Here is a 24579-nt window from a genome sequence, read left to right as displayed (position 1 = left end):
GTTTCTTTTTTCTGGCACCGAGCCCACCCACCGTCATCATGCAGCTGGGGCGGGGGGCGGCTCCCTCAGCCCCCCGGCACCGTCCCCGAGCGCCGGGGCCTTGGGAAGCGGATCCCGGCCGCCGGCCCCCGCCCGTCCCCTGTTCCCCCCACCCTCCGCCGCTCCGGGGCCGGTGGCTCCGGTAGTTCCGGCCCCGTGATTTCCCCACCCGGCGGGGCGGCCGCTCCGCACCCATGGGGCGCCGAGGGGGCGGCGGGCGCAGCGGCTCCCCGGAGCGGGGGACGGGGTCCCGCAAAGGTGAAGGGGCAAAGGGAGAGGGGACTTGGAGGGGGGACGGGACAGACACGCTGACGCCGCGGGAGCTCCCGTGGCCGCAGCCGGAGAGAGGGGCCGGCAGCGGGCGCGCCGTCGGGGGGGGCTGCCCGCTCCGCCCGGCTCGGCCCGGCCCGGGAGCGGCGGCCCGGGAGCCGCTGGAAACCGCCCCCCTGGCCGGGGCACGTCTGCGGGGGCCCGCCCGAGCCGGTGGAGGTCCCGCCGGCCACCCGGGGCAGCCGCGGGGCTGGTGGGGAGGCGGGCGGCGCCAGGCTCCGGGCGGCAGGAGCCACGCGAGAAATGCCCGGGGGTGCCGGGCAGCGTGTGGGCTCCGGCGTGGGAATCGGGCTCACCTTGTGCGTGGAGGCTGGGTAACCCCCACCCGTGTGCCGTGGCTCCTCGCAGGGGTGGGAGGCTGCGGGGACAGACCCCGTGCGGGCAGCAGAGAGGGGACCCTCCCTTTGCAGCCTTTTGGGGGGGCACCTCGTCCCCTGCTGCTGCCCGCGGAGTGGGACACAAGACACGCGAGTCGGTGGGTCCTTCCCACCTCCAAACCCAGCCTGCTGCTGGCTCCTGGAGGGGAGGTGGGAGAAGTTTTGGGCTCTGAAGCTGATGACTTATTTCTCTTACCCATGCCATCCTTAGGCATCAGGTCAACCTCAGAGTTACCGTCCACCCTCATTTGTTCCACGCTCATTTCTTTCTTTTTCAATCACTTCGGAGCGTTGGGAACTACCTCGCTATTAAGTTTAAGTTCTGGATGATATAATTAAAATTCAGAGTAATTCCAAGTTTTTGTTAGCTAAGTAGCTTTGTGATGACAAGCTAAACTTCCTAGTCTTCACTCTGCTCCCAGCCTGCTCTCCACAGAGAGTGACTTTTTTTGGGAACAGCTTCCCGGGTCCCAGGCTCTACTCCCCTGTCAGCTGGTTATGGGTTTGTGGTTTTTTTTTAAATTCCTGACATTTATTTTTTCAGGTCTATTCTCAAATATCTGGTTATGGCGAGGTGTTGCTGGAGTCCTTGCTGCCGCTGTCATTTTGATTTTGTGTATTCAGCTTGGTAAGTGTGTAAACCATTTAAAAAGAAAACATAATTAGCCTTAGAAATCATCAGTTTTAGGCTGTCAGAAGTCCCGCAAAACTTCAAAAGATTTATTCAGAACTTCCCTTATCTCAAGGCTAAATAGATGTCTCATGACATATTGTTTAAAATTGTGGTCAAGTGCTAGAGAAATTACTAGTTGCAGTGAGATTAGGGAGTGCTCAGTTTAGTCTTAGTGTGCTAAATTTGTAACCTCACTGTTGGTCTTAATCCAAGTTCAGGAAAACAAATAACAAATGGAAGATTGCTCTTTGCAACCAATCTGTAGTCCTTCAAAAAATGACACTATAATAAACAAAGATAGTAATTCAGCTGCAAGGAAGAAACACTTGCAAAAACTATAGCTGTCAGAAATACTTAAGTTGTAGAATAGTCCTTGGAAGATACATTATTATCACCTTCTCAGCTACTTCTTCAACCTGCCCCTGATCGTCACTTTAAAGGTAGGTCAGCAACCATAAGGGTGCAGGAGCCAGAGTATATAATTAGTTTACAATAGCTGTTTCTGCTGAGCAGAAGTAATCACAGAATCACCAAGGTTGGAAAGGACCTTGAAGATCATCTAGTCCAACTGTTAACCTAGCACTGACAGATCCCAACTACACCGTGTCCCTAAGTGCTGTGTCAAAATAACGCTACGGTTAGACTTTGATGATTTAGATGATGCAGTCAGAAAGCAAGCTAAAAAGCTCCAAAAATCTTTTCCAGTTGGAAGTGAAAGGGAATGAAAAGGCTCAAACAAATGCGTTTCTGACAATTATTAAGACTAAACTGTGATGTGATGTGATGTATGAAAGCTTTGCTTGTGCTTTGCTTCGTTTGTTTCAAAGCTTTGCTTGTGTTTTGCTTCATTTGTTTCTCAAGGACTCCTGAGTCCTCAACTGTTTCCTTAGGTCTCTTTGTCTGTTTAGGTGAGATTGAAACGCTCGTTAGGCTCCCTATGGAAATCACCGATTGCAGACTCAAGGCCTTCAGTGGACACTTGGGCAACTCCTAGTATGGGAAAACTAAGATAAGGGGGGGCTTGAACAAAGAGACACAGAGACCCTGTTATAGGGAGGATGATTCTGCTGATTTAGGAAGGAGGCACCTGGACTTTACTTTCACAGCGCATGCTCTGGAAAGAAGGTCAACTAGCGAACACTGTGAAGAAGACTGCTTACTTCTTCCCTTGACCACCAGAGACCCTCACCCTATTTTCACTACGTGTGCTCAGACTATGTAAATGAATTCTGGGAACTCATTATCATAAGACACCCCTTTCTAGGAAATCTAATGAATATATATGATTCATGTGTATATAAACTGATGTCCCTTGCTAATTCTTGGGAACCCTTATGGTGGAGAATCCCCAGGGTGACCCCAGCGCTGCTAATAAAGAATACCTGCTTAACAGTAAAAAACCTTTACTGTTGAGTCAATTTCTTTGTTTCAGAAGAAACAGGAAGATTGTTTTTTGTCTTTTCACAGTAAACCGTTCTTCAACCAAAGATTTTCCTGTCTGTCCTTCCCTGGAACTCTGTCCATCAGATTGGCTGTATTTCCAGAGGAAATGCTACTACCTCTCGGAGAGTGAAGCCAGCTGGAACTCCAGTCAGAGCTTCTGTTCTTTGCACAATGCTTCCCTCCTAGTGATCGAAAATCATCAGGAACTGGTAAGGTAACAAAAGCGGGGTCCTGGTTTCACCCTATCTCAGTTCTAGGGAGCTGCACAATGAACCAGTGTGTTCTTCCAGCCTCTTAAGCTGAGCGGCTTGAAAGCTGATGCAAAGACCGTGACAAGTCACAGCTTGCAGCAAGCTGCGTCCTTCCTCTCTGTGCAAACATCAGTTTTAGCAGTTGATGTTTTAGAAAATGCCCCAGGCTTATCTGAGTTAAATCTGGTGCTGGTCACAGCTATAAGTACTCACATTGGGGCAACTATCAGGGTAAACACTGTTGCATCTTATTTATCTTTAATTAGCCAACTGTTCGCTCTTAGCAGGATAGGTTAATGACAACTAAGTTGGTAGTTATGTTGGTCTTGACCTTTGGAGTTTGGAGATAGTTACCCTAACCACAGCTTGAAGCATGGTTTCCTGAATTATACTAAAATATTAGGAAAGATTCCACCTAGCACAAAGACCTAAGAGAATATATTCTTCTGTATCTGTTAAAGACCTTGATAGCAGACACCTTGATATTTTAAAATGGCCTCTCTCTAGATCCATCACCTCTATCACAGACACCAGTATAATCACAGAATCATCTAGGTTGGAAAGGACCTTGAAGATCATCTAGTCCAACCATTAACCTAGCACTGACAGTTTCCAACTCCACCATATCTCTCAGCGCTATGTCGACCCTATTCTTGAACACCTCCAGGGATGGGGACTCCACCACCTCCCCGGGCAGCCCATTCCAACGCCTAACAACCCCTTCTGTAAATACTTCCTAATATCTAGATTAAACCTTCCCTGGCGCAACTTGAGGCCATTACCTCTTGTCTTATTGCTTGTTACTTGATTAAAGAGACTCATCCCCAGCTCTCTGCACCCTCCTTTCAGGTAGCTGTAGAGGGTGATGAGGTCTCCCCTCAGCCTCCTCTTCTCCAGACTAAACAACCCCAGTTCCCTCAGCCGCTCCTCGTACGACATGTGCTCCAGACCCTGCACCAGCTTCGTTGCCCTTCTCTGGACACGCTCGAGTCATTCAATGTCGTTTTTGTAGTGAGGGGCCCAAAACTGAACACAGGAATTGAGGTGTGGCCTCACCAGTGCCGAGTACAGGGGCAAGATCACTTCCCTGTCCCTGCTGGTCATGCTATTTCTGATGCAAGCCAGTGGGTGTACTGGATGCAGATGTCAGTTCTGTCACACATGCTGGGGCAAGGGTCATCCTTAACTAATCTCTAAAATGTCTTCCACAAATCCTTGCTAGCTTGTAATAAAAACTCAGTATGATGAAGACATATCAGTGATGAAGTAATGCATTACCTGCAAAGGTGTTTATCAAAGGCTTTCTTGTGGAGAGACAGTAAAATGATGCATTTGCAGTTCCATAGCAGTTCTTAACATTTAGTAGTATACTCACAGTAGTAGTATTCTCACAGTTGACATCTCTGTCACTACAGTATCTGTAGTAGGGATCCTATCTCAAAATTAATCCATTTGATTTCTGTTCGAGTTGTAAGTTCTCCTTCAGTTATGTGAATCACACAAGATCCAGATGCTGCAATACTCTGTAGATTTCATTTTTAATATTGTTTCTTCTGGAAGAAAAGCAAGGTCATTGTTTTGGTTTCTAGCCCTGAATCAAAGGCTTTGTATTTTAATATCTGGACTGAACATGCAAAACTTCTTTTCTCATATGGATTTATTCCTACAGAGTTTTATGGTGAAGATAACAAAGCAAGACCCGTGGATTGGACTCTATAAAAGAAACGAAGACTTCTTCTGGGTAAATGGGAAACCACTAGACAATGAACTGTAAGTTGATGTTGAGGGTTTTTGCTGGTGATACTAGACTATAGGGGAGTAAGAAAGGATAACTAACACAGATAAAGACAGTGTCGTGAAAGAAGTATCTGTAATGATGTTGAAGGGATGTCTGGAGAGAGCATGGAATACAATAAAGATTTCACATAGTAGCATTGTTAAAACTGTGACGGATGAAAGTTAGGAGATTAATTTATAATGCTGGGTTCAGAAGCAACATGAGACGGGAGCTCATGGTAGCAAGGAGTATAGTAAAGTGAAAGGTTAACCAAGAGACCACCAAAAGCAACGGGAAGAGGAATGGAAGATTGCGATAACACATTCCTCATTATAGAATGTATTTTGTAAAAGTGCAAACCTCCATGCGACCTGCATGAGGTTTATAGCAAAGATATTTGGGAGGCTTCTAAGAGATGTTTCCATACTTCTTATAGAATGTGCCTACAAAAAAGGCTGCTGGAGAGAAAGGTGAAGCTGTGAATTTATGTTGCATGAGCGGCTCTGTGGTCATGGCCCTTTGTTGTATCCCTGTGTCAGGTGTGGGGCAGTTTGTTCCTCCCACCAGTGGCTGTCTGATCTCAGAGACTGCTGCTTCTCGTCCTGGGGCAGCTGCCAGCAGGAGTTGGTAGAATTACCAGTGACAGTAGTAAGGATTGAGATTCCACAAGTCTGAAATTAACTTTAAAAAGTGGAAAATTTAAATACTCTTAAATTTGTGACATTACTAGTGGTGCATGACTATATTCAGTTCATCCCCAAGACCTGAGGGCTTGGTCTGATAAAGACCTTACACATTTAATGTAAGATGTGAGCAGCACGTAGGCATCTCAAGTTGAAAATTGAAGTCCTTCCCACTCTTGCTTATCCCCTGCCTGTGATACAAACATCCACGGATGCTTTCATTTTCAGTGATGAAGTTCTTCATGTTCTTAGACTTCTGCCTTTGTGCTTGCTTCAGACTGCCCCTCCTGTCTTTAGAAGGGCAAACATCTTGATGTCTAAGCTCAGTTGCTATTAGAGTGGTGTTAACACTGGTGGGGATTTGTCCCTTGGTTTTTCCAGAGACCGTACTAGTTTGGTTGGCCTATTCACAGGACACTGTAATACTATTTGAAAACGGAGCTGGTGAAGGAGACCCTTACCTCTTGCGTAGGGACACCTACGGTGTGGAAACAGAGGTTCGCTTCCTGTTTCCCACCACCCCCTTAACCGTAGTGCTGTGTTCGGTTCTGAGGAAGAGGGAAATGAGAGAGGCATTTGTTCCACAGCTGCTTCTGGAACGTTTTAGCTGTGTAGAAGGATGTGGAAGTCAAAGGTGGAGCCAGTCTTGATAGCACAGCATCCTTGAGAAGGGTAAATGTGAATTCCAGTCTCTGCTCTAAGGGTGTATTTCGCATTAAACAACCACTAGGCAAGATGCAGGAGTACTGCAAGTCCTAGATTTTGTATTCTGGGGGCCAGGTCCCGGTGAAAAAAGACAATCTTTGTGGTGTTCTCTTCAAAGCACAAGCTATCATCCTCCTGCAATGCCCTGCCTGTGGTAAATCAGGCTTTGTACAAAGAGAACCTGTGATCCCTGTAGTTCCCTTTGCTCTGTTGCGTTTTTTGATTGTGGGTGTCGAAGTAATTGTGTCTTTCATTCTCCCTTACAGGATTGAAGTAAAAGGCTCTGGAAACTGTGCCTATCTTGAGTCAAAAGGAGTCTCGGTCTCTGGATGTTATTTAACCAGGAAGTGGGTCTGTAGCTTGAATATTAGCTTAGCATGATAAAGGGAGGCGAAGCCACCGCCCCTGACACTTAGTGCTCTAACATGACATCCACACAGGTTGTGTCTATACTCTGGGACCGCGTCTCAGCTCCTGTCTGGAGGTGAATGACTTTTCTGGTAGCCAGAATTCTCCACCCCTGGAGGAAGCTTCTGTTTTTTAAAGATACCATTTAAAAGACTTGCTTTCAGCATCCTGATAAGTCATTTCCTTGCCCCGTTTTTCTAGCTACTGCTGAGCCTGATGTTTCTTTTTGTTGTGCCATCAGTATTTCTTCCATTAACTCTTCTCTTGTAGGATGCTAAGCAGCTGCTCTTTCTTTTCCTTTTTGGTATGCACTTGGAGATATTTGTTCTTCTTTTCCCTTAGCCAAACTCTGTGTGCAAGGACGGGTTGTGAAGTGTGTCTGCCTGAAGGTCTGCCAGTGCCTCGCAGACACAGGGTTAGGGTTATGCAGAAGTTGTTGTTTTAGACAGCATTGCAGATTTTACTGTCCCGATTTGATGGGGTGCATCTTGTGTGACTACATTGTTTTCAATGTTTTGTTAATGTTATTTTACATTAGTCTTGTTAAATTCCCCTGACAGTATTATCATAGGGATTTATTAGCTGCACTGCACCTGAAGTTCTCCTTCCCACAGCACTTACCTTAGCAAAAAAAAAAAAGTCAGAATAGATGAGAGTATTTATTTACCTGAGCACCTGCACTGATGGGGAAAAAGTCTGAATTGAAAAGGTAATAATGAAGCTGAAGTCATTAGTGTTATAAAGTTAGAAATAGTCCTCAGTGCAAACAGGCAAAATCATGGGTAGAGAATAAGAGAATTAACAGCAAAGGATGTTTTTTCATGGCTTCCTCATGTCCCGTGCTTGTCGGAGCGTGGGGCTTCCGAGCAAGTGGTACATATCTGGATGGACAATCACTGTTTTCTTCTGTGTGCGTATCATTTTCAGCAGCAACACCCAGTGCTGTTGGATTGCTATGAGCCTGAACAGAATTAGGGCTTATTGCCACTGAACTCTGTCCACTCACGTCTAGCAGGTAACCTGAAGATTAAAAGTGCCATTTGACCCAGAGGAAGCAAAGCAGCTTATTTTCCTGGAAGGACTATTCCTGTCGGGTTTCTAGAGAAGGAAGAACGGGAAATTTGCCAGTGTAGCAGGGTAAAAAACTTCCCCGCTCAGACTAAAGTCTGGAAAATTGTTGTTTTGTGACCTGTGTGCTATTGAGAGGCCTATAGACTTCAGGAGACTTCTTGGAGGAGCAAGTGGAGCCATTTTTGGAGTAGTCGCTAGAGTGCACTGTAGCTTCAGCCTTAAATTTTTAGGCAAATTTAATTGCTGTCTAGTTTTGTTCAGCTTCTTCTTTATGCCTTCATTATTTTCTGTGACAATAGGACTTTACTGTAACAGGACCATGCAGTATGGATATTGTTAATAAGTTGTGAGTTTCAAATGTTTATTTATATATGATCACTAATTTTGCTGAACTACACTTTTTTTAATTGCTTGTATTCTTTATAGGCACAGTAACAGAACTCTACAGTATGAATAGCCTAATAATCTGTGTTAATTTATATGTAACTAGTTGGAGGGGGTTGTATTCTGCAATGTTTTTAAATTAACTAGCTCTGAAGGATATGGTATGTGCAATAGTCCTGAAAAGATAATAAATATCTTTACAGAACCTCTGAATTACAGTGGTTTGTGTCTTAATGTTGTGCCATTAAAAGTATTTTTCATCTTGGGCACCATTTGGGGAAAAAAAAAAATCACCCGACTGAAGCAAAATGAAATTTTCAAGTTTTGAATATGAAAAGATCTTTAATCATAATGTTGGGGTTGACATGACACGAGACATTTGACCCAAAAAGAGAGTGCATTTCACTTTCTAACACTTTTGGCACATTTTCACGTTTCATTTTAACAAAAGCATTTAACTGAAATGCTGAAGTACCTCTGTGGAAATGCTGAAATGCGCTTAGTGAAACACACATGGTACAGAACTTTGGAGGGAAACATGGAGTTTTACACAGTTGTCCAAGTATTTGCATTAGGGGCATACTAAAAGTACATTTCACAAATTTGCTAGAAATTGTAAGGGATAAGGAGTATTCACGTACCATGTTGTATCTTAGCTTTCCTTAATGAGATGATTTACCAGGATGTTTCCTTTAACTACAAAATAATGTTCTTCTTATGGGTTTTTTCCATCATCTATGGATAGAGTACAAAAATGGGAAATTTGGTTCTTAAAGGAGGTTTTCGAGAAACTGTGAGCACATTAGGTTATAATGAAAGCTCTTTTGTAATCTGACTCTTAAGTCAGACTCTTAGCATTTTCTTTATTATCCAGTTTGTCATGCTACGAAATGAAGGGTCAGACTGCAAATGCTTTACTCAGAGCGGGGCTTAATGAAGTACTTTAAGAAGTACTCACTTCAATGGCCATTTTTTTCTTTTTTTTTTTTTAAATCAGTGGAATTACTCAAGATTTAGTAACTGTTTAAAATGTAAGACCCCACAAAAACATGTTTAATTACATTAGTAATAGCAAGAATGCTAAAACACTAGATGTTTCACAAATGTTGTTAAAACCACAACCAATTTGAGAGAAACCAGCTCAGTAGTTCCAAGTTTTTCTTGTTAAATTCAGCACGGCTTGAGAAACGTCTGCGATAAAAACCAATTCAGCAGTCGTCTCCAATGCATGGAGAAGGGTATGCTTTAAGTACCCTGAAGTTAAATTTTCCCAATGGGAGAAAAAAAAAATCTATATATTATAGATATATAGGTATCTATAAAATTAAATCTATTTATATATAAATCTATATATTATAGATAGAGGTATCTATAATATATAGAGATAGATAGATCTATAATATACAGATAGATATATCTTACTCATTTCAGACTCTTTCCTTGCCATTGCTTCTCTAGAATAAACAAACCAATTCTCCTCCCCACAAGTGTGCTGCACGGAGTTTGGGGGATTTTTTTGTTGTTCTTTTAACATGAGAATAACTGCAGTTTTTCAAATGAGTCTTTAGCTGCTGATGCTGCATTCTGTAGGGTAAGTCTGAGTTGTTTTTTCGTCTGAAAGGAAGTCAGCCACACTGAAGGTATGGTTCAGCTTTTAATCTGTAGACCCAAAGTCCTTCTGAAGTGCCATTGTGCTGTGCCTGTGGAACGCAGCAGAGTGCATCATGTGCTTGGTGTCTTTTTCCACTGAAGATCTCTACGCCTTTTCAACTCTCACTTTTACGCACGTACTACCTTCCTGGCATCTCTGTCTGTCCATAATTAAGTGAGGTGTTACCCATCAGTGTCTCTAGATGGAGGGGTGTCAGTCTGTTGGTGTTGCCATATTGCCCATGAGCATTTTGTTCCACAGCTGCAGTCGTGTGCGTGCTAAAGCCATGGTACCTTACACCAAGAGCTCCTGTGCAAGAATATCTGCTGGTTACTCATCTCAAGTTGCTAGACTACTCATCAGTAGTTGCTAACCACAGCCCTCCACAGGGGCACTAGAGATCTAGTGCAGGTATGGAACAGAGTACCTGGGAGACTGCAGCTGCCTTTAATTATGTGTGTCATAGCAAAGATGAGCTAAAGGTTCTACATTTCAAAAGCCATGTCAGACTTGTTTCTCTCTCTCATTGCTAATAAGGACTTCAGTTTTTTGTTAGAGTAGCGCCTTGGATTTGAATGTTAGGTTTTGTTTTGGTTTTTCTCCAAACACAGCTAACCCCACATGGCTAGTGTAAAAGTACATAAAATTAGAGTAAAACTCTGGGAACTTAGAATCTACCCCTGACTGGCCCCAAAAGGGCCTTGAGGTCCCTTCTGCTATAAATTATTGCATAATTCTATGAAATGAGGTAAGAATTGAGCTTCTTACTGTGGAAAGCAAAACATAGTAGAGTTAACTTCAGGGGCATCTGAAGAGATCCTGCCTGAAATTGAATTATGGTGGGTAAAATGAAAATTTGCTTAAGCAACCCTGTCTGTAAGAAGATTTTACACCTTTGCAAGTCAGCAGTATGTAAATATGAGAGTGCCTCAGCTGCTTTGCATCACAGTCTGAGAATATGAGACTAGAGATTCACAGTTTAGAAAGGGGACTAGCTTTGGAGCTTTCTGAGTATTAGCTTTCGCATCAGAAGTGTTTGATACTTTATTCAAAGAAAAAGTTGGTTCAGTTACCAGTTGAGTTGTCCAACTGGATGGGACGGGACTGGAGGCAGGTACATCTTTGACAGAACTCAGGTAGAGGCTGAAGACCTCGCGAGTCTCAGGAGGAGAGGCTGATGAGGACCCTTAAGACCTATTAGAGCACTCAGGGCCCTGGCAATACCCAAGAGGAGGTACACGATTTGCAAAATTATTATTACATCTATGCTTCCATTGTCCCCTATGTTATTTTTTTAATTTCCGTGTTTGCACATTACTTAACTCCTCACTGTTGCAACAGATGTCGCCAGAAATATCTCAGCAATGGTGCAAACATTTGCCTTGCATTTGGTCACTCTGACTTCAAAGACACATGCTAGCTACAGATCTAGAGGAATTATTACCTTTATTAGACTAAGGTGTTTTTAAAAGCTGAAACAAATGACGTGCCTGATTTCTTAAAAATCAATTCATGACATTTGTTCATTTTTTTTCAAATATATGAATCTAAGAAAGGCACTAAGTCAGACTGCTCTTAGCATTTTTGATCCAGAAATGGTGTGTATCCATAACACTTGAATGCCCAAGTAACGTATTTACTGAGTCCACCCACAGGCATTAATTTCAACAGCCTTTAGCCTTAGTACCTCATCATCCTACCTTCCAGGCAGTAACTATGGTTCCATGTTAAAGAATTTGCAACATAAAGGAACAAAATATAGGTGGAAAGGCAGGCTACCATCTTCATTTCCTTGCACTGCAATGTTGTCTTATGGTCCCTAGTTACAAGCTTTCTTTCAGATCCCAAGGTTCAGCATCAGAAGAAGATGGGAGCCAACAGCTTATTAACCACAAGTGTTATGAGCCGCTTCGTGCTTGGTCTGGTGATCTGTATACCCAGTAGCTGTGCAGACCAGCTCTGAATAAGTATAAGACACTGTCTAATAAATGCATTTTTCCCAGACCTCAAGTAGCTTCTGCAAGTCACAATTAGACTGTAAGGACAAAAACCCAAAAACTTCATGAAACACTAAAATATTGAAACCCAAATAAAAGGTGCCTCAGCTCAGCAGCGGCTGCCTGAGGGATATGTGTGACAGCAGTGGGCCCCAACACACTCTTCAGCCACCACAGATGGCATCTTGCCTGCACATCACGCAGTTCACATGCACAGTGCTCATCCTCACAAGAGCATGTCTTCTCTCCTGCCCTTTCCTAGAGGCAGCTGCTGCCAACATCTGTCAGTGGGAAGGCTCAGCAGCCCCAAATCCACACGTGCTGACTTGCAGTCCTGTTGCGTGACCTTCACACCGACACTTGGCATTTTCCAAGTTCCCTGCTTGCATCAAAGTCTTGGGGAGCGCAGAACAGTGAAATGCAAATTTCTGTGCAAGTCTCATAAAATTATTTACATCACATGTTGTTTTGTCAGTAAAATGGGTCTCCTGACAAAAAGCTCTGCCTGTTGTCTGACAATTTGGCTCAGAGCACCAACAAAGTTGCGTTCTTCTTACAGATCCACTTCTTTAAAGTCTGGCAGTTATCTGCTTGGATCATGTTTTTTCTTCTGTAGACAGCACAATTCTTGTCAGTCTCAATTCTATTTATAGTTACCCTGGTGAGAGAACAAAAGGAATTCAATGAGTTGTCAGCTTTAAATTCAGTTCTGGATAAAAATATTGATAATATCCTGAGTGGTGGGGTTGGGTGATGCCCCTTCGATAACCCACTGTTCTTCAACAGCCACACATAGGTGGGATGGGCACCCACAGGAGAGAATGCTGGCTGTTGAGGGATGGATGCTCAGGAACATTAGTGTAAGAAGGATGAGAAAACCTCCACGTGCAGCCATGATGCTGAACTGTAATGGTAGGAGGGAGGGGAAGGACCCTTCAGTTGCACAGATCCCAGCATCCATGCTATGTGACGCGTGTCACATTCAACAGAGGCAGTCAACACATGGTGTGTAAAGTGAGAGTTTGTTGACTGATTTTAGTGGGAGAAGTGTATATTAATGTCCCTCTGCATTAGTACATACATGAACTGTGACTGTGGTTGGTCTTACAGGCCAAAAACAAAACTGTTTCCAAAGGTGCCCAGCAGGAACCAGTTAACCTGGAGCTGGCCATGAAGTAGACCCTGAATAGGTGCCTGAGGACTAGACCTGTGCTTTGGGAAATTAGCTTGGATTCAGAATTGTATTTCCATGAAGAGCACCATACCTTTGCTATTCCTGAAGACACCCTCCCCCCACAAATCATCACCTGTTTTTTTTTACTCTGGGATCTTCCACTGAACTCCATTGTTTCTTCATGTCTTGAATCTTCAACCCAATCCAGATATATTTAGTATCTTTCTCTTTATTGTCTATAAACTCCTGTGGAACAAGTAGAAGCATGTTACTGAACAGCAGAGCTTCCTGCTGTGCTCAGGTCACTGTCCTGTCTCATGCACGGCTTTTCAGGTAGTCCCTCACATGGAGAACAAGGGCAGGGATCCAGCCAGGGCAAAGGAGCCTGTTGCAACAGCCCATACACGTGTGACCAGCCACAGAGTTTCAGTTCAGGCTGGTGCTCAGTCTGACTAGCTGCCTGACAGCTGTCAAGAAAAAAACCTGAGTGATACTCCTCACCCTAATAAGCCAGGTTGCAAAGCCTGGTCTTTAAGGTAAAAGACCCATTCCTCAGGGAATGATGAGTTTCTCAGAAGAGCCATTTGATGATACCTTGCTATTCGTTTTCCCAAAGGAAATGAGAAGGAGGTTTGTCTGTTTGAATTTCCATTTAGTGGCTGAATCAGACCTCCCTTCCCAGACCCAAGTAATGGTAGTCGGTGGGAAGGCCCCAGCATTTCCTCCTCCCGGTCAAAACTACTCTGGCTTCCACACCTGCATCTCTTACGCTTCTCCTCTTCAGCTCTACCCTGTTGACACTCTTGAAACAAGCTCTTGTCTGTGGAGTAGGATGCTCTGCAATTGATGGGTCTGGCTTGTCTGCAGGTACACCTGACATCTGGGCCATGGTCAGCAATGTTTGGCTAAGGCAGATGCCTGTCACACAATTTTAGGGCTGCTGCAAGACTCACCATCTCAATTTCATCTTCAATGACAAGAAGCTGGGATTTCCTGGCCAGACAGTTTCTCTGGCTGTCATCCCAGCTTACAGCCTCCTCGGAAAAGTAGTAACATCTCCCCCTGTGTAGCTGCCACCCAGGAGGACACAACTCACATATTGTTCCTGTGGGTGGAGAGAGGGAACCGTTAGCTCGTACCGTGACTTGTTCCAGCTGCCTTGTAGCGTTTTATGTTCATGTGCCTGGCTGGCCCAAAAGTGGCCAGTCCCCACTCCCAGACATGTGTTTGCTGAGTGTGCCACTCCTCAGCCTCCCACTCCCTTGCCGTGGTGCTCTGCACTCTGCACTCCCACTGCACATCACGGGGATGTCCACCTCCCCGTGGGTCTGCCCTGCAGAGAGTTCCAGGAGGACCTGGAGGGCTGCAAAGACACTTTTCATCCTCCCACATGCAGCCTTTGTGAGGAGACACCGTGCGATGTGACGTGATGTGGAGCACGTGGATTTGACACATGATGTGACTGGAAAGCACAGGCACTTCAGTGATATCCAAACCATGTCCACGGAGCTGGAGAAGGAACTGTGTTAAATAAGGGGAACACTGCTTTTCCCAGGTCCGCTTCCCATTTCACGCAGAGCATCTGGGAGGAACATCCCCCACATTTTCTGTCTTGGCTTCCTCTAATGTTTTAAAGTAACATCGTTACAATAAGTCCTTAGAAAAGCATTAGTGTTTGCCAACAAATAATAGATCCACAGTAAAAAGACCAGGAAGGTCTTCCCCTGCCTCATCCATGCAACAGGATAGGAAAGCTAAATCCCCTCACACTTTTTGTGAACAATTATTGTCTGGAAAGTGTTCTCCAGGACAAGGGGAGGATCTACAATAGATGCAATTTCTGACAGCAGCTCCTGGCAGAAGGAAATGTAAAGTACCAGAAACTATTTATACCTAAAGAGTAGCAAAACTATTGTGATCAAAATGTTAGTTTAGATCCTGTAATCACTTCTATGAAGAAACTCCATGCTCCCTGGGTAGTACCAGTGAGTTCCCATAAACTACAGGGTGTCATAGAAACGGGAACAGAGACAACAAAACTGTGCACGCAACACATCCTCTATGCTGTGAAAGGACTAACTTGCCTCACCTTGTCCATCTTCACACAGTTCCTCCATGAGCCATTTCAGGACCCCCGCTGAGACGGTCTTCTCTGAAGAAATGTGATTGCCAGTGCTATTTAGATCATACAGGGACAAACTTTCAGATTTTCCTGCTCTGCCCTTCAAAACTTGAACAAAAAAAAAAAAAAAAAAAGAGTCAAGAAAATGTATCCTTTGTATCCCATGATGTGTGAATGTGAGGGGATGTACATGTGTGTATACATTGGGGCTTACATACACTCAGTTATGAGCATACTCAGTGAGTAAAACTGGCAAAGGTTGTAGCTGCTGAATAATATGGACAGTACAGGAAAAGAAAATAAGTTTTTTATTTTTGATAGTTGGATATATAAAGGATACACAATATTTTGGTGAGATTTTAGGGAGGATTGGGAGGTATATGTTTTTTCTGAAGTTTTTCAAGGCTTTTCTCTTAGGAAATTAATATCTTCGCTGTAACAGTTCTTGTATAACTGGAGCATGCCATGGATTATGATATTACTAGTACCAGGGAAGTCTGATTAAATGAAATGATCTGAAGTCTGATTTTTATTTGTTCAAACCAACACAGTAATTAAATGAAATGATCTCAAAGTAGCATCATGGATGCAACTTTTAACTTGTAAGTCAGGAAGGCCATATGTTTTGATTGTCATAATAATCTGAAATCTACCTCTACAGCCTTTCAGCATCACTGATGACAAGGTAGACTGCAACAACTCCCCTTCATCTGCACTATATATGTTAAATGACAGGTAGCAAATGTTCCCTTTGGACTGTTACACTTATTTTCCTGTAGTATAACTTGACACCTTTAATGCTACACTAAGGGAATTTTTCTTTAGGCATGACTCTGCTTGTGAGGCTTAATCATGTCTGCAATGAAAAGATGAAGCAGATGGTAGGATCTACTCACGTTGCTTGGCTAGTATGGCTATGACGCCTAGCAGGATGAGCACAAGGACTCCCAGGACCAGTGTCATGTAGAACCAGGCTGAGCACCCGTGTTGGCGGCCTGGAGGGAGGCAGGAGGAAGAGCAGCTTAAGGTTTTTGCACTATTAAAATTAACACTGCCTTTATGTATGCCAGTTTCTTACGTGGAAACAACAGAGAATGCATCTGCCTAAAATCAGTCTGTTTGAAGTATGCGGGGACATTTTACTTATTAAAAATTTGCATCTATTTTGCATACCTGGAAGTGAAATCGAAAGATCGTTTTGTCAGATAGCGCAAGTGATTTTCAACCAGTCATTCCATTAAGAATTCTCTCTTTCTCCTTTGAGTTAATATTTTCAAGCGTTGCCTCATCCCACCTACCCACCCACACCTTTCAAGACCCTGCAGAGCAATTCAGGGGAAGTATCAGGGATGGTCTGTGGTACGTTCCTCCCCTCTGGTCACTCTCTCCTGTGTTAACGTGCCTGTCGTGCCTGAAAGCTAACTTACCTGAATGCACAGAAAAGGCAAACAATCCTATATTGACACCATAGCACAGTGAAGTACATCTGACCAAGCATCTCTCCAGCTGTTTGGCACTCTTCAACTCGTGAAAGTGAAACACTCAGGAAGAGGCAGGACCCGAGGAAATTTGGTGTCAAGGTGCCATTTCCACAAGCCACAGAGTTGCACTTTCATAACTGCTGTTTTCCTGGCCTTGCCTGTGTGAGATGAGCAACCACCCCATTTTCCAGCTGCATAAGCTGTATTTTTGGTGTTCCCTTTCAGCTCACAGAGTTCTGTGGGTATTATGCTATTTCCAAGACCAAATGTGTGCCTGTGACTGTTCCTGCAGAGACACTTACAGGAGGGTTCCTAAAAAAATGTGAAATTTTACTTTCCTTTGCCAAATTTTCAATGTAGGGCACAAAGGCATTTTTTTCAAATTATTTTTAAAATCTCTTTCAATACCATTTTTACAAGGAAATTGTACAATTGGATAACCCAGTGAAAAAAAAAATGTGTGAAATGATAAATCAGTTCTTTATTGAGAGATTGTACGTAGAGACTCTTGATAACAGGTCCTACTGTTGGGTAATGGGAAAGACTAAATCTATAATTAGTTACCAACAACCAAATAAAATAGCACACTACCAGAAGCGGAAGTCTCTGATCTGCTGGTCCCTTTGGGTTTCGGCTTCATGCGCAGCTCAGCGTATGTGATCATGTTTCCTGTAAGGAGTAACGAAATGCTGACATTTGAGGTTGTGCAAGCCATTGAGTGGAGAAACAGTAAAGAATTACATGGAAGATGGAGTCTGTATAAAAAGGGGCATGTGTTTCCAGAGCTGCTAGTTGAGCTTTTTTGCTTTTTTTTTTTAAGAAACAAGAGGCAATATGATGATTTATCATTTCCTGCTGCTGTCAGGAAGTAACTAAAAACCTCCTCCATAATCTTTGCTTGAACTACTTCAGTCCTGTGTGGCTGGACCAGGAGGCAGACAGACAGACTGAAGGATGGGTAAGACCTGGGTACTATCCATAGCAAACATCCCATTTGTTGCTAAGCCATCTCAGGAGGTATCACAGGGCTTTAAGGGGCACCAGAGCCATGACTGCTTCGTGCAGCAGGGACACCCCAAAGGGAAAGCTGCCACTCAGAGAAATGCTTCTGCAGCAAGGTGATTTGGGGGGGGGCACTCCTGACTTGTGAATGTTTACGCCAGCATATTATGTGTTTATGCCAGGATATGACGTGATACCTCTAATAGCAGAGGGATGGACCTGATGGCTGAAGACATCCCTTTCCAGATGCACGCTGCCAAAACAAAACCAAACAAACACTAAAATAGCATGGTGTGAGTTAGATGCACATGGATTCTTTCTGAACACATTTTCAATTTTGTTTTAGCTGTGTATTTTGTAGAGCTCCTGGCTAGTTTTAGGGAAGATATCTGGACCTTTAGGAGACTGATCTTTCCATAAATCATGATATTTTATCAATCTGCATTAAGAATAAGCTTCTGTGCTACAGCCCTAGTTTGTGATCACTGGGGCTTTTAAAAAGAAGTAGAAATTTGTGTTGTATAAAATCTCACTGATCAGGGAAAAACTTGGCAGAAGAAGAGTCTCATTAGGCTAAAATGAGGTAGCATTTGATATGAGGGTTGCTCAAGTGTGGAGAGGTTTTGCAGTAAGAAAAATACTAAGGACCTGATTGGTAAATAAGGTTTATTCTTACAGGTAAGATGTTTTATGTTTTAGAGAACCTGACATTTTGCTATTTGCTTTATTACAGTTTATTAGTTCAATGAACTACAGAAAAATTGTAAATTATATTTAACTGTATAGATAAGTAACTGTTCTCAAAAAGAAAGCTCATAAAAAATTTTCTTCTTAGAATGTAAATATTTTTCAAAGAAGAACAGCCAGGACTTTTAAATTTTTAAATGCACTAGCCTTATAAATGGAGACACTTCTTCTAAAATACGTAGTTTGGAAAATCTGCTACTATGACTAAATGTTTTTTCTCTCAAATAAAGATCCACTCCTTTAAAAAATATCTCCACTCTGTGTGAAAAAACATGCTATCCGTGCAAACTGAATATTAAAAAAAAAAAAAGGATTACTTCTATTACAGTGTGTATTGACTCATGATCATTTGAATGTGAAGTCCTCAGAAGTCAGCAAGTGGTTTTAAAATAGCACATAACCTTACTTTTGCCGATGCTTACGCACCATTACCTGGTTTAGCAACAAGGAGCCCTGGTACTAGGTGGAGATCTCTGTCACTTACTAAAACTGAAATTTCACTTCATTTCTATATGCAAATTGTCGAGTGCAGAAAGTCATCTCTATTTACTGGAAGCTTCTAATTGATGAGTGTGCAGATAGGGAGTTCTTGTGGCGGGTCATTCACTCCAGAGCATCAGGAGAACAAGGAGCTAAGGGGAGAACTAATAGCAGCCTACAACTACTTGTGGGCTAGTTTGATGATGGAGTTACACTCTTCTTGGTTTGTTTTTCTGCTAAAGATCTTGTATGTAATCATTTGTGAACCACAATCAGGTGACTCTCAAATTATTCTTGAGTAGACTAGGAAGCAAAAACTGTCCGAGTCTTTCATTAGAAAATGGATTTCCAGGCTGTATTTACCCTTGCTTGTATTTTTGGAACACCTTCCTACTTTTGAACATCTGTTTTGAAGTATATGCACTGCAATAGCACCTGCCAGCCCACCAAAGAATGTGCACAGATAGTATCACCTACTAACTGCTCCTCAGGGTGCTCTGCTAGCGCATACAAGAATCACCCTGTCCTTGTGATTCAGAGCACCTGACTGACAGCTGAAGTCCATCTGATTGTGTAACAACCTGGCATGGAGTCTCCTGTTGGAACAGGACCACAATAAATCCATTTCAGTCACTTTTCTGGGTGCAGCTTCCCAAACTTACAGCTGCAGACCTGTTTTTATTGCTACTTTGTGTTAAACATTATTTAACAGAGTTTATCCAATTATCAAGTTTATCACAACAGTTTTGAATAAGCTTTCCTTATCATTAGACTGCAAACTTATACATTCTTTGCAACTGTGCCACGAGTGATTTTTATATCTTTTTCTTTATCCTCATAAAATACATTGAACAGACTTTGAGATAAAAACAGTATTTGGGAGAACTCCAAGAAACTGCATAATTTGACCAAACCTCTTTCTCACTGATGAGGAAGAGCTAAAAAAAGATGCGGGCACTGGATCTGTGAAAGGGACTTTCATTCTCAAATCCAAATTTTACATGTTTAAAACACCTACTCAGCTACTAGAGAACCTTGGCAGAAGTTCAGATCCCTGCATGTTTACCTTTCACATGCACCAGATCTTGACAGCAGCTGTACTTTAGCAGGGCAAATTAGCTATGCCCCCCACTAGTGTTTTTTAATATCTGCTCCAGTAAATTGCATCTAATGGTCTGAAACTTGCACAAAATGCGGCCAGGAGGAGGTGGGCATGTTCCACTTTCCCATAGCCTAGTGATGTGAAGTCTTGCCTAAAGTCTGGGAATCTAGCACTCGGAGCCTTCATCTGCTGAATTTGCAGTGGTGACTAAACCCAGCTCTCCCTCCTCCGCGGTGAGAGTTTTAACCATGCAGTACTTTCCTCATGCCCATCCTGAAGCTGCTTCTTTTTCTGCAAGATAGTCAGACATCCCTGGCCAAGAGCAAGACTGGCATAAAACCTGGCAAAGGGAGGGGTGTGGGTACTAGCCATCCTCCAGCAGACATTTCAATGTGTCACAGAGTCAGGATAGTGCCAAAAGGAGAGCTTGTGATGCTTGCCAGAGTCCTGTCACCTTGGAGCTGAGACCCTCGCTTTGAGAATCAGCTTCGAATTCCTGCTCCAAACAGGAGGAAGCATTGAAACCTCTGCATGTAGAGTGGGATATGCTGTAAGCGTGTTTGGCATGTGGAATCCGTCCTGCCTGAAGCAGCCTTGAGCCCAGTCCCTGTAGGAGAGAGCTCCTTCTAGCTTGCAGGGAAGGATCTAACTCCCAGAAACAGCTGCCCTGGCAGCACCTTGCATCGCTGCTCTATCCTATTAGCTGCTTTGGGCAGTTCCTAGCTCACCGTGCTAGGATCCCAGATCCTTCTCCATCAGCTGCAAAGAAATGCAGGGCATCTCAGCAAGGGTCCACTATGCAGTGGGGAACCTTAACACTAATCATTGCTATACATACACTGAGCTTAAGTCTGTTTTGTGAACATTGCTCAACATGCCCGTCACATTTTTCCTGAATTTCCTACCAAGTTTTTAAAAATTACAGAACTAATTCCCTGGAAAATTTACATTTTCTCCCATTATTCCTATGGTAAAAGTGTCTCTTCTTTTTGAAGAATTTCTTGTAATAAAAGAAGACTCACCAGCCGGATGAGTATGTGTGAATTTTGGTCAAAGCATTAAAATTTCACAGAAGGAACAAGCAACTGAAATTGTTCATTTGAATTTTTAAAGCATGATAATATGGCTCAAGTTCTTGTCTATTTTAATAGCAGGAAAACCCATGTTAATGATGAAGACAGAGAAATAATTGTCATTTTGGAGATATTTGTCATTGGAGATATTCCTAGCATGTTCTATACTGATACGAGGTCCAATATTGCTTAATACTATTTGGTGCTTTTTCTACTTGTGTCAAAGTAAGTAGAAAAATAATTGCTAGTAAAATCTGAAAATAACAGAAAGGTTGAGAAAACAATAGATAAAGAGAGCCATAATGACAGCCCTGTAAATTCAAGCCCAGTCAAACAAAATGTGTTTGAGTAGAACCATATATAAGGGTGGGAGAAGGAGATACTGGGAGTTATAAACAGTGAAGGAAAGATTAGTGAAGAGATTTTTGTCTCTGTATAACTGAGACAGCATAACTGAGACTTGTAGTAATACTGGGGACGTCTCTGGTGCCCATATTTCTTAAAGGAGATGGAAAGACTGGAGAATGAACAGAAAAACACCCAAAAAAATAGAGTTCTTCAGAAAGGTAGAGTGAAATATTTAAAGGCAAAAGGACACTGAGAAATTACTTGATTACTGTGGCCATTAACTTCATGTGAGAAAATATTGAGTGCTAAAATCTATTTGACAAAGGATTAAAAGAACCATCTAGATGTTAATGAGAACTTTCACTGGAAATCAAAGCCTGGCCTATTCAAATTCAAGCTTTTCCTTTAGACAGCACGATCAAGGGACATTTTAGGATGTTTTCAAATCAAGATTTGATGTCTGTCTCCCCTTGCAAATAAATTGTATCACCTGAGAAACTATGCAAAATTCTAGGCAAACCCTCCATGCTTTGTGTTGTACAGGTTACAGTAGTACAAACATCCGTGGGTGCATGAATATACAGTCTAAGGTAGTATTTTCTGTTAGATATATAATAAAGTGAACTCATTTTTATTTTTTAGATACAGGTCTTGTAAAAATATAAAAACCCCACCATTTTTCCATCATTTAAGTACATGCATTCAGAGCACCACCATCACTATTAATCTACATTGTAAGTAGAACATCTAAAAATGCTCATTATACAATGTTGTTTAGACAAATAATTAAATATATTAATTACTAATAAACCTTGAAAGCATGAAAATATCATCTTACTCTGACCACAAGCATTTCCTATTTGTTCATAGTGAGAAGTGGTTATTCATACTAGCTGTGATCCAGAATTTTGACAAAATGCTTTCATGAATGAATTACATTTTTTCCAAGTAGTGGAAATTCTATTTCTTAAAAAAATTTGGTTTAAATCATCTCCTTACCTTAAATATTGACTTAATCCTTTGTCTTTCGTTACAAATATATGAAGTGATCACACATTGATAATGTGGTTCTGGGAAAATCACTACTGGAAAATTAAATAGGAAGAGCAAAAGGGTTTTAGGAGTCATTCAGTACTTCCTTCAGTGACCATGACTGCACTTTTGACTGCAACTAGTTAATTTACTACTCCTTTTCCATAAAGATATCATAAAATCATTGATCTGATTTTTGGACTAGGCGGAATTTTGGTGGACCCTATTCTAACAGGTTTTTGATTGTGTTGTTAATATAAAAAAAAAAAAAAAAGATTACACTCATTATTCAAAAATGAACAATTTTTGTTTCTCATTCTGTTACTCAAAACAAGGGGCCAGAACTGAGACACTACTCTGTAATAATACTGACCTAGGAGTAGCTTTGCTGATTTGTGTCTCTTGAGGACGTCTTCCACCATTTGCAACTTTTCACCCTTCCTGTGACTTCTGCATGCAGCATTTTATAGCATTCTTCTTGTATTATCCAGTGACAATTTTAAGAATGAGAGAGAGAGAGAGAGACCACACAAGAGAAAACAGTGTATGCCCAACAGCTGATCAGATGTTTTACCTGGAACTGATGTCCGAGAAGGAACGTGTGGTCTCTCCCTCGGTAGCATTGCCACGTCCGCGTATGTGATATCACCTGCCATTGATGAGCAAGTCCCTCTGAGTTATGGAAAGAGCCAGCTTAATACAGTGGGTTGCATCCTGTATTAGCTTTGCCTGCCTCCAAAAGTATACATACGCCGTGCTATGGCTCTGAAGAAGGCTGAGAAACAGATTAAAGGAAGGAAGTTACTTCTTTCAATACAGCTTCAAAGCCTATTTTCTGCCTCCATTCTGTCTCTTGTTGTGTGATCTCTTGCCCTTCAGAATACAGGAGAGAATTAAGATTAAAACACTTTTTAATTAATATAAAAAAAAAAATTTTGGCCAAGACAGAGCAAAGTTTCTAATGAATACCCAAAAATGGACTTACTCATGTACAAAAGCTTTGCTGGTTCTCACAAGAATAGCTAAAGCAGTACGGTTTGTGTTGTGGATGTGTTGTGTTTGTGTGCATGATCTTACATAGCCTATTCACCTAAAAAGAAGATAAACAAGATATATATCAGTATAAGATGTTTTGGGGCTAATGTAACTGCACCACAGTTAGAGCTATAAAAATGTAACTCAAATTCTAACCTGCTCCATCCACCAAGTACCATAATGGTTTAACAACTGAATTTAGATTATATTAATTTAACTCAAAATAAAATTAAGAGTAATATGAACAATGTCTTTTAAAAGAATGTTTCAATACTATGACAGCAGTTTCGAGGACCAGAGCTGCTGTTCCTAAGTTGCTTGAGCTATCCCCTGCTTGACCCAACAACTCCACTGGCAGAAAGCCTGAACTGCCTTTAACTCCTTGTTCATGACCCGCGTGTTTGTTGCAGGATATTTTGATGACAGTGTTTTTGTCTTCTATTTGGGGAAAAAAACAAAAAAAAAAAAAGTCCCACAGATTTGAATTGAAACTTAAAGCCCTTCTAAAACCTAAAAATAAATTTCAGAACATACAACCACAAAGTCTTGTGCGTTCAGAGTCCTGACATTTTCTGTTAAGAGCTACACTATTGGCTTTGTGCTTTATTCCCACTTAGAAAATTCCTTTAGAGTTTGACACAGATAGGGTCTACAAACCTACACGGATCAATTGAAAATAATGTTTCTATTCTGTGATATATCCCATTCACCTTTTCTGTTACACTCAAAGGGACTCTAGATTAAAATGAGAAAAAGTTTGGTTTTGTGATCTTATATTACTGATCTTTTCCCTTCCTACTCTCAACGTTGGTAACAGTGTTAAGTGCAGACACAAAAAGGTTTAGGGAAAAAAAATGAACCTTTGATAGTCATGGAACAGATTACTCAGAAGTGCCGCTCAGGTACAATTTATATACAACATATCTAAATCATTGTTGCTCTATCATCAGCCACAAAATGATCAGTATGCAGATGTGGATACTGTTAACTGGATACTGATAAGGTTTTCATGGCAACCTACATACCAACCCTATGACTTGTCCTAACATGAAACAAAACTTTTGTCCTCTGATTGAATCAGTTTCCATTGCTTCCCCCTGAACTTTTCACCATCCTTTAGAGAAGGATATCTAGGCTCTGAAATGGAAAAAAACAAAAAAACAAACCAACCAACCCCAAACCAAAACCCACTTT

At 42.1% G+C, this 24579-nt stretch overlaps 2 protein-coding genes across 2 annotated transcripts; one reads left to right on the top strand and one right to left on the bottom strand.

Moving 5' to 3' along the window:
- The first annotated feature begins 144 nt into the window (after positions 1-144).
- Positions 145-8346, top strand: LOC141943842 (C-type lectin domain family 2 member L-like). Its single transcript, XM_074869506.1, has 5 exons — positions 145-297; positions 1291-1374; positions 2887-3071; positions 4783-4883; positions 6545-8346. The coding sequence occupies exons 1-5, from the start codon at positions 234-236 to the stop codon at positions 6657-6659; spliced, it is 549 nt and encodes a 182-aa protein (XP_074725607.1). The 5' UTR covers positions 145-233; the 3' UTR covers positions 6660-8346.
- A 3968-nt stretch (positions 8347-12314) lies between these two features.
- Positions 12315-23006, bottom strand: LOC141943841 (killer cell lectin-like receptor subfamily F member 1). Its single transcript, XM_074869505.1, has 7 exons — positions 22925-23006; positions 17158-17235; positions 15982-16080; positions 15053-15193; positions 13917-14068; positions 13097-13209; positions 12315-12447 (listed from the first exon to the last, which is right to left on the bottom strand). Exons 1-7 carry the CDS (start codon positions 23004-23006, stop codon positions 12315-12317), a joined length of 798 nt encoding a protein of 265 aa, XP_074725606.1.
- Positions 23007-24579: the final 1573 nt, after the last annotated feature.

This window comes from Strix uralensis, chromosome 5 (genome assembly GCF_047716275.1).
Source record: "Strix uralensis isolate ZFMK-TIS-50842 chromosome 5, bStrUra1, whole genome shotgun sequence".
Classification (NCBI taxonomy): domain Eukaryota; kingdom Metazoa; phylum Chordata; class Aves; order Strigiformes; family Strigidae; genus Strix; species Strix uralensis.
This window is presented reverse-complemented; position numbering and strand designations above follow the sequence as displayed.

Bases quoted from the DNA above. Each gene is read 5' to 3' on its own strand.
- LOC141943841 (XM_074869505.1), bottom strand. From the start codon at position 23,006: ATGGCAGGTGATATCACATACGCGGACGTGGCAATGCTACCGAGGGAG. The intron at 16,081-17,157 runs GTAGTGTGCTAT...GCCTCCCTCCAG, and splicing joins ATCAGAGACTTCCGCTTCTG to GCCGCCAACACGGGTGCTCA. The intron at 12,448-13,096 runs GTGATGATTTGT...TTCTCTCACCAG, and splicing joins CCCAGAGTAAAAAAAAACAG to GGTAACTATAAATAGAATTG.
- LOC141943842 (XM_074869506.1), top strand. From the start codon at position 234: ATGGGGCGCCGAGGGGGCGGCGGGCGCAGCGGCTCCCCGGAGCGGGGG. The intron at 298-1,290 runs GTGAAGGGGCAA...TTATTTTTTCAG, and splicing joins GGGGACGGGGTCCCGCAAAG to GTCTATTCTCAAATATCTGG. The intron at 4,884-6,544 runs GTAAGTTGATGT...TCTCCCTTACAG, and splicing joins AAACCACTAGACAATGAACT to GATTGAAGTAAAAGGCTCTG.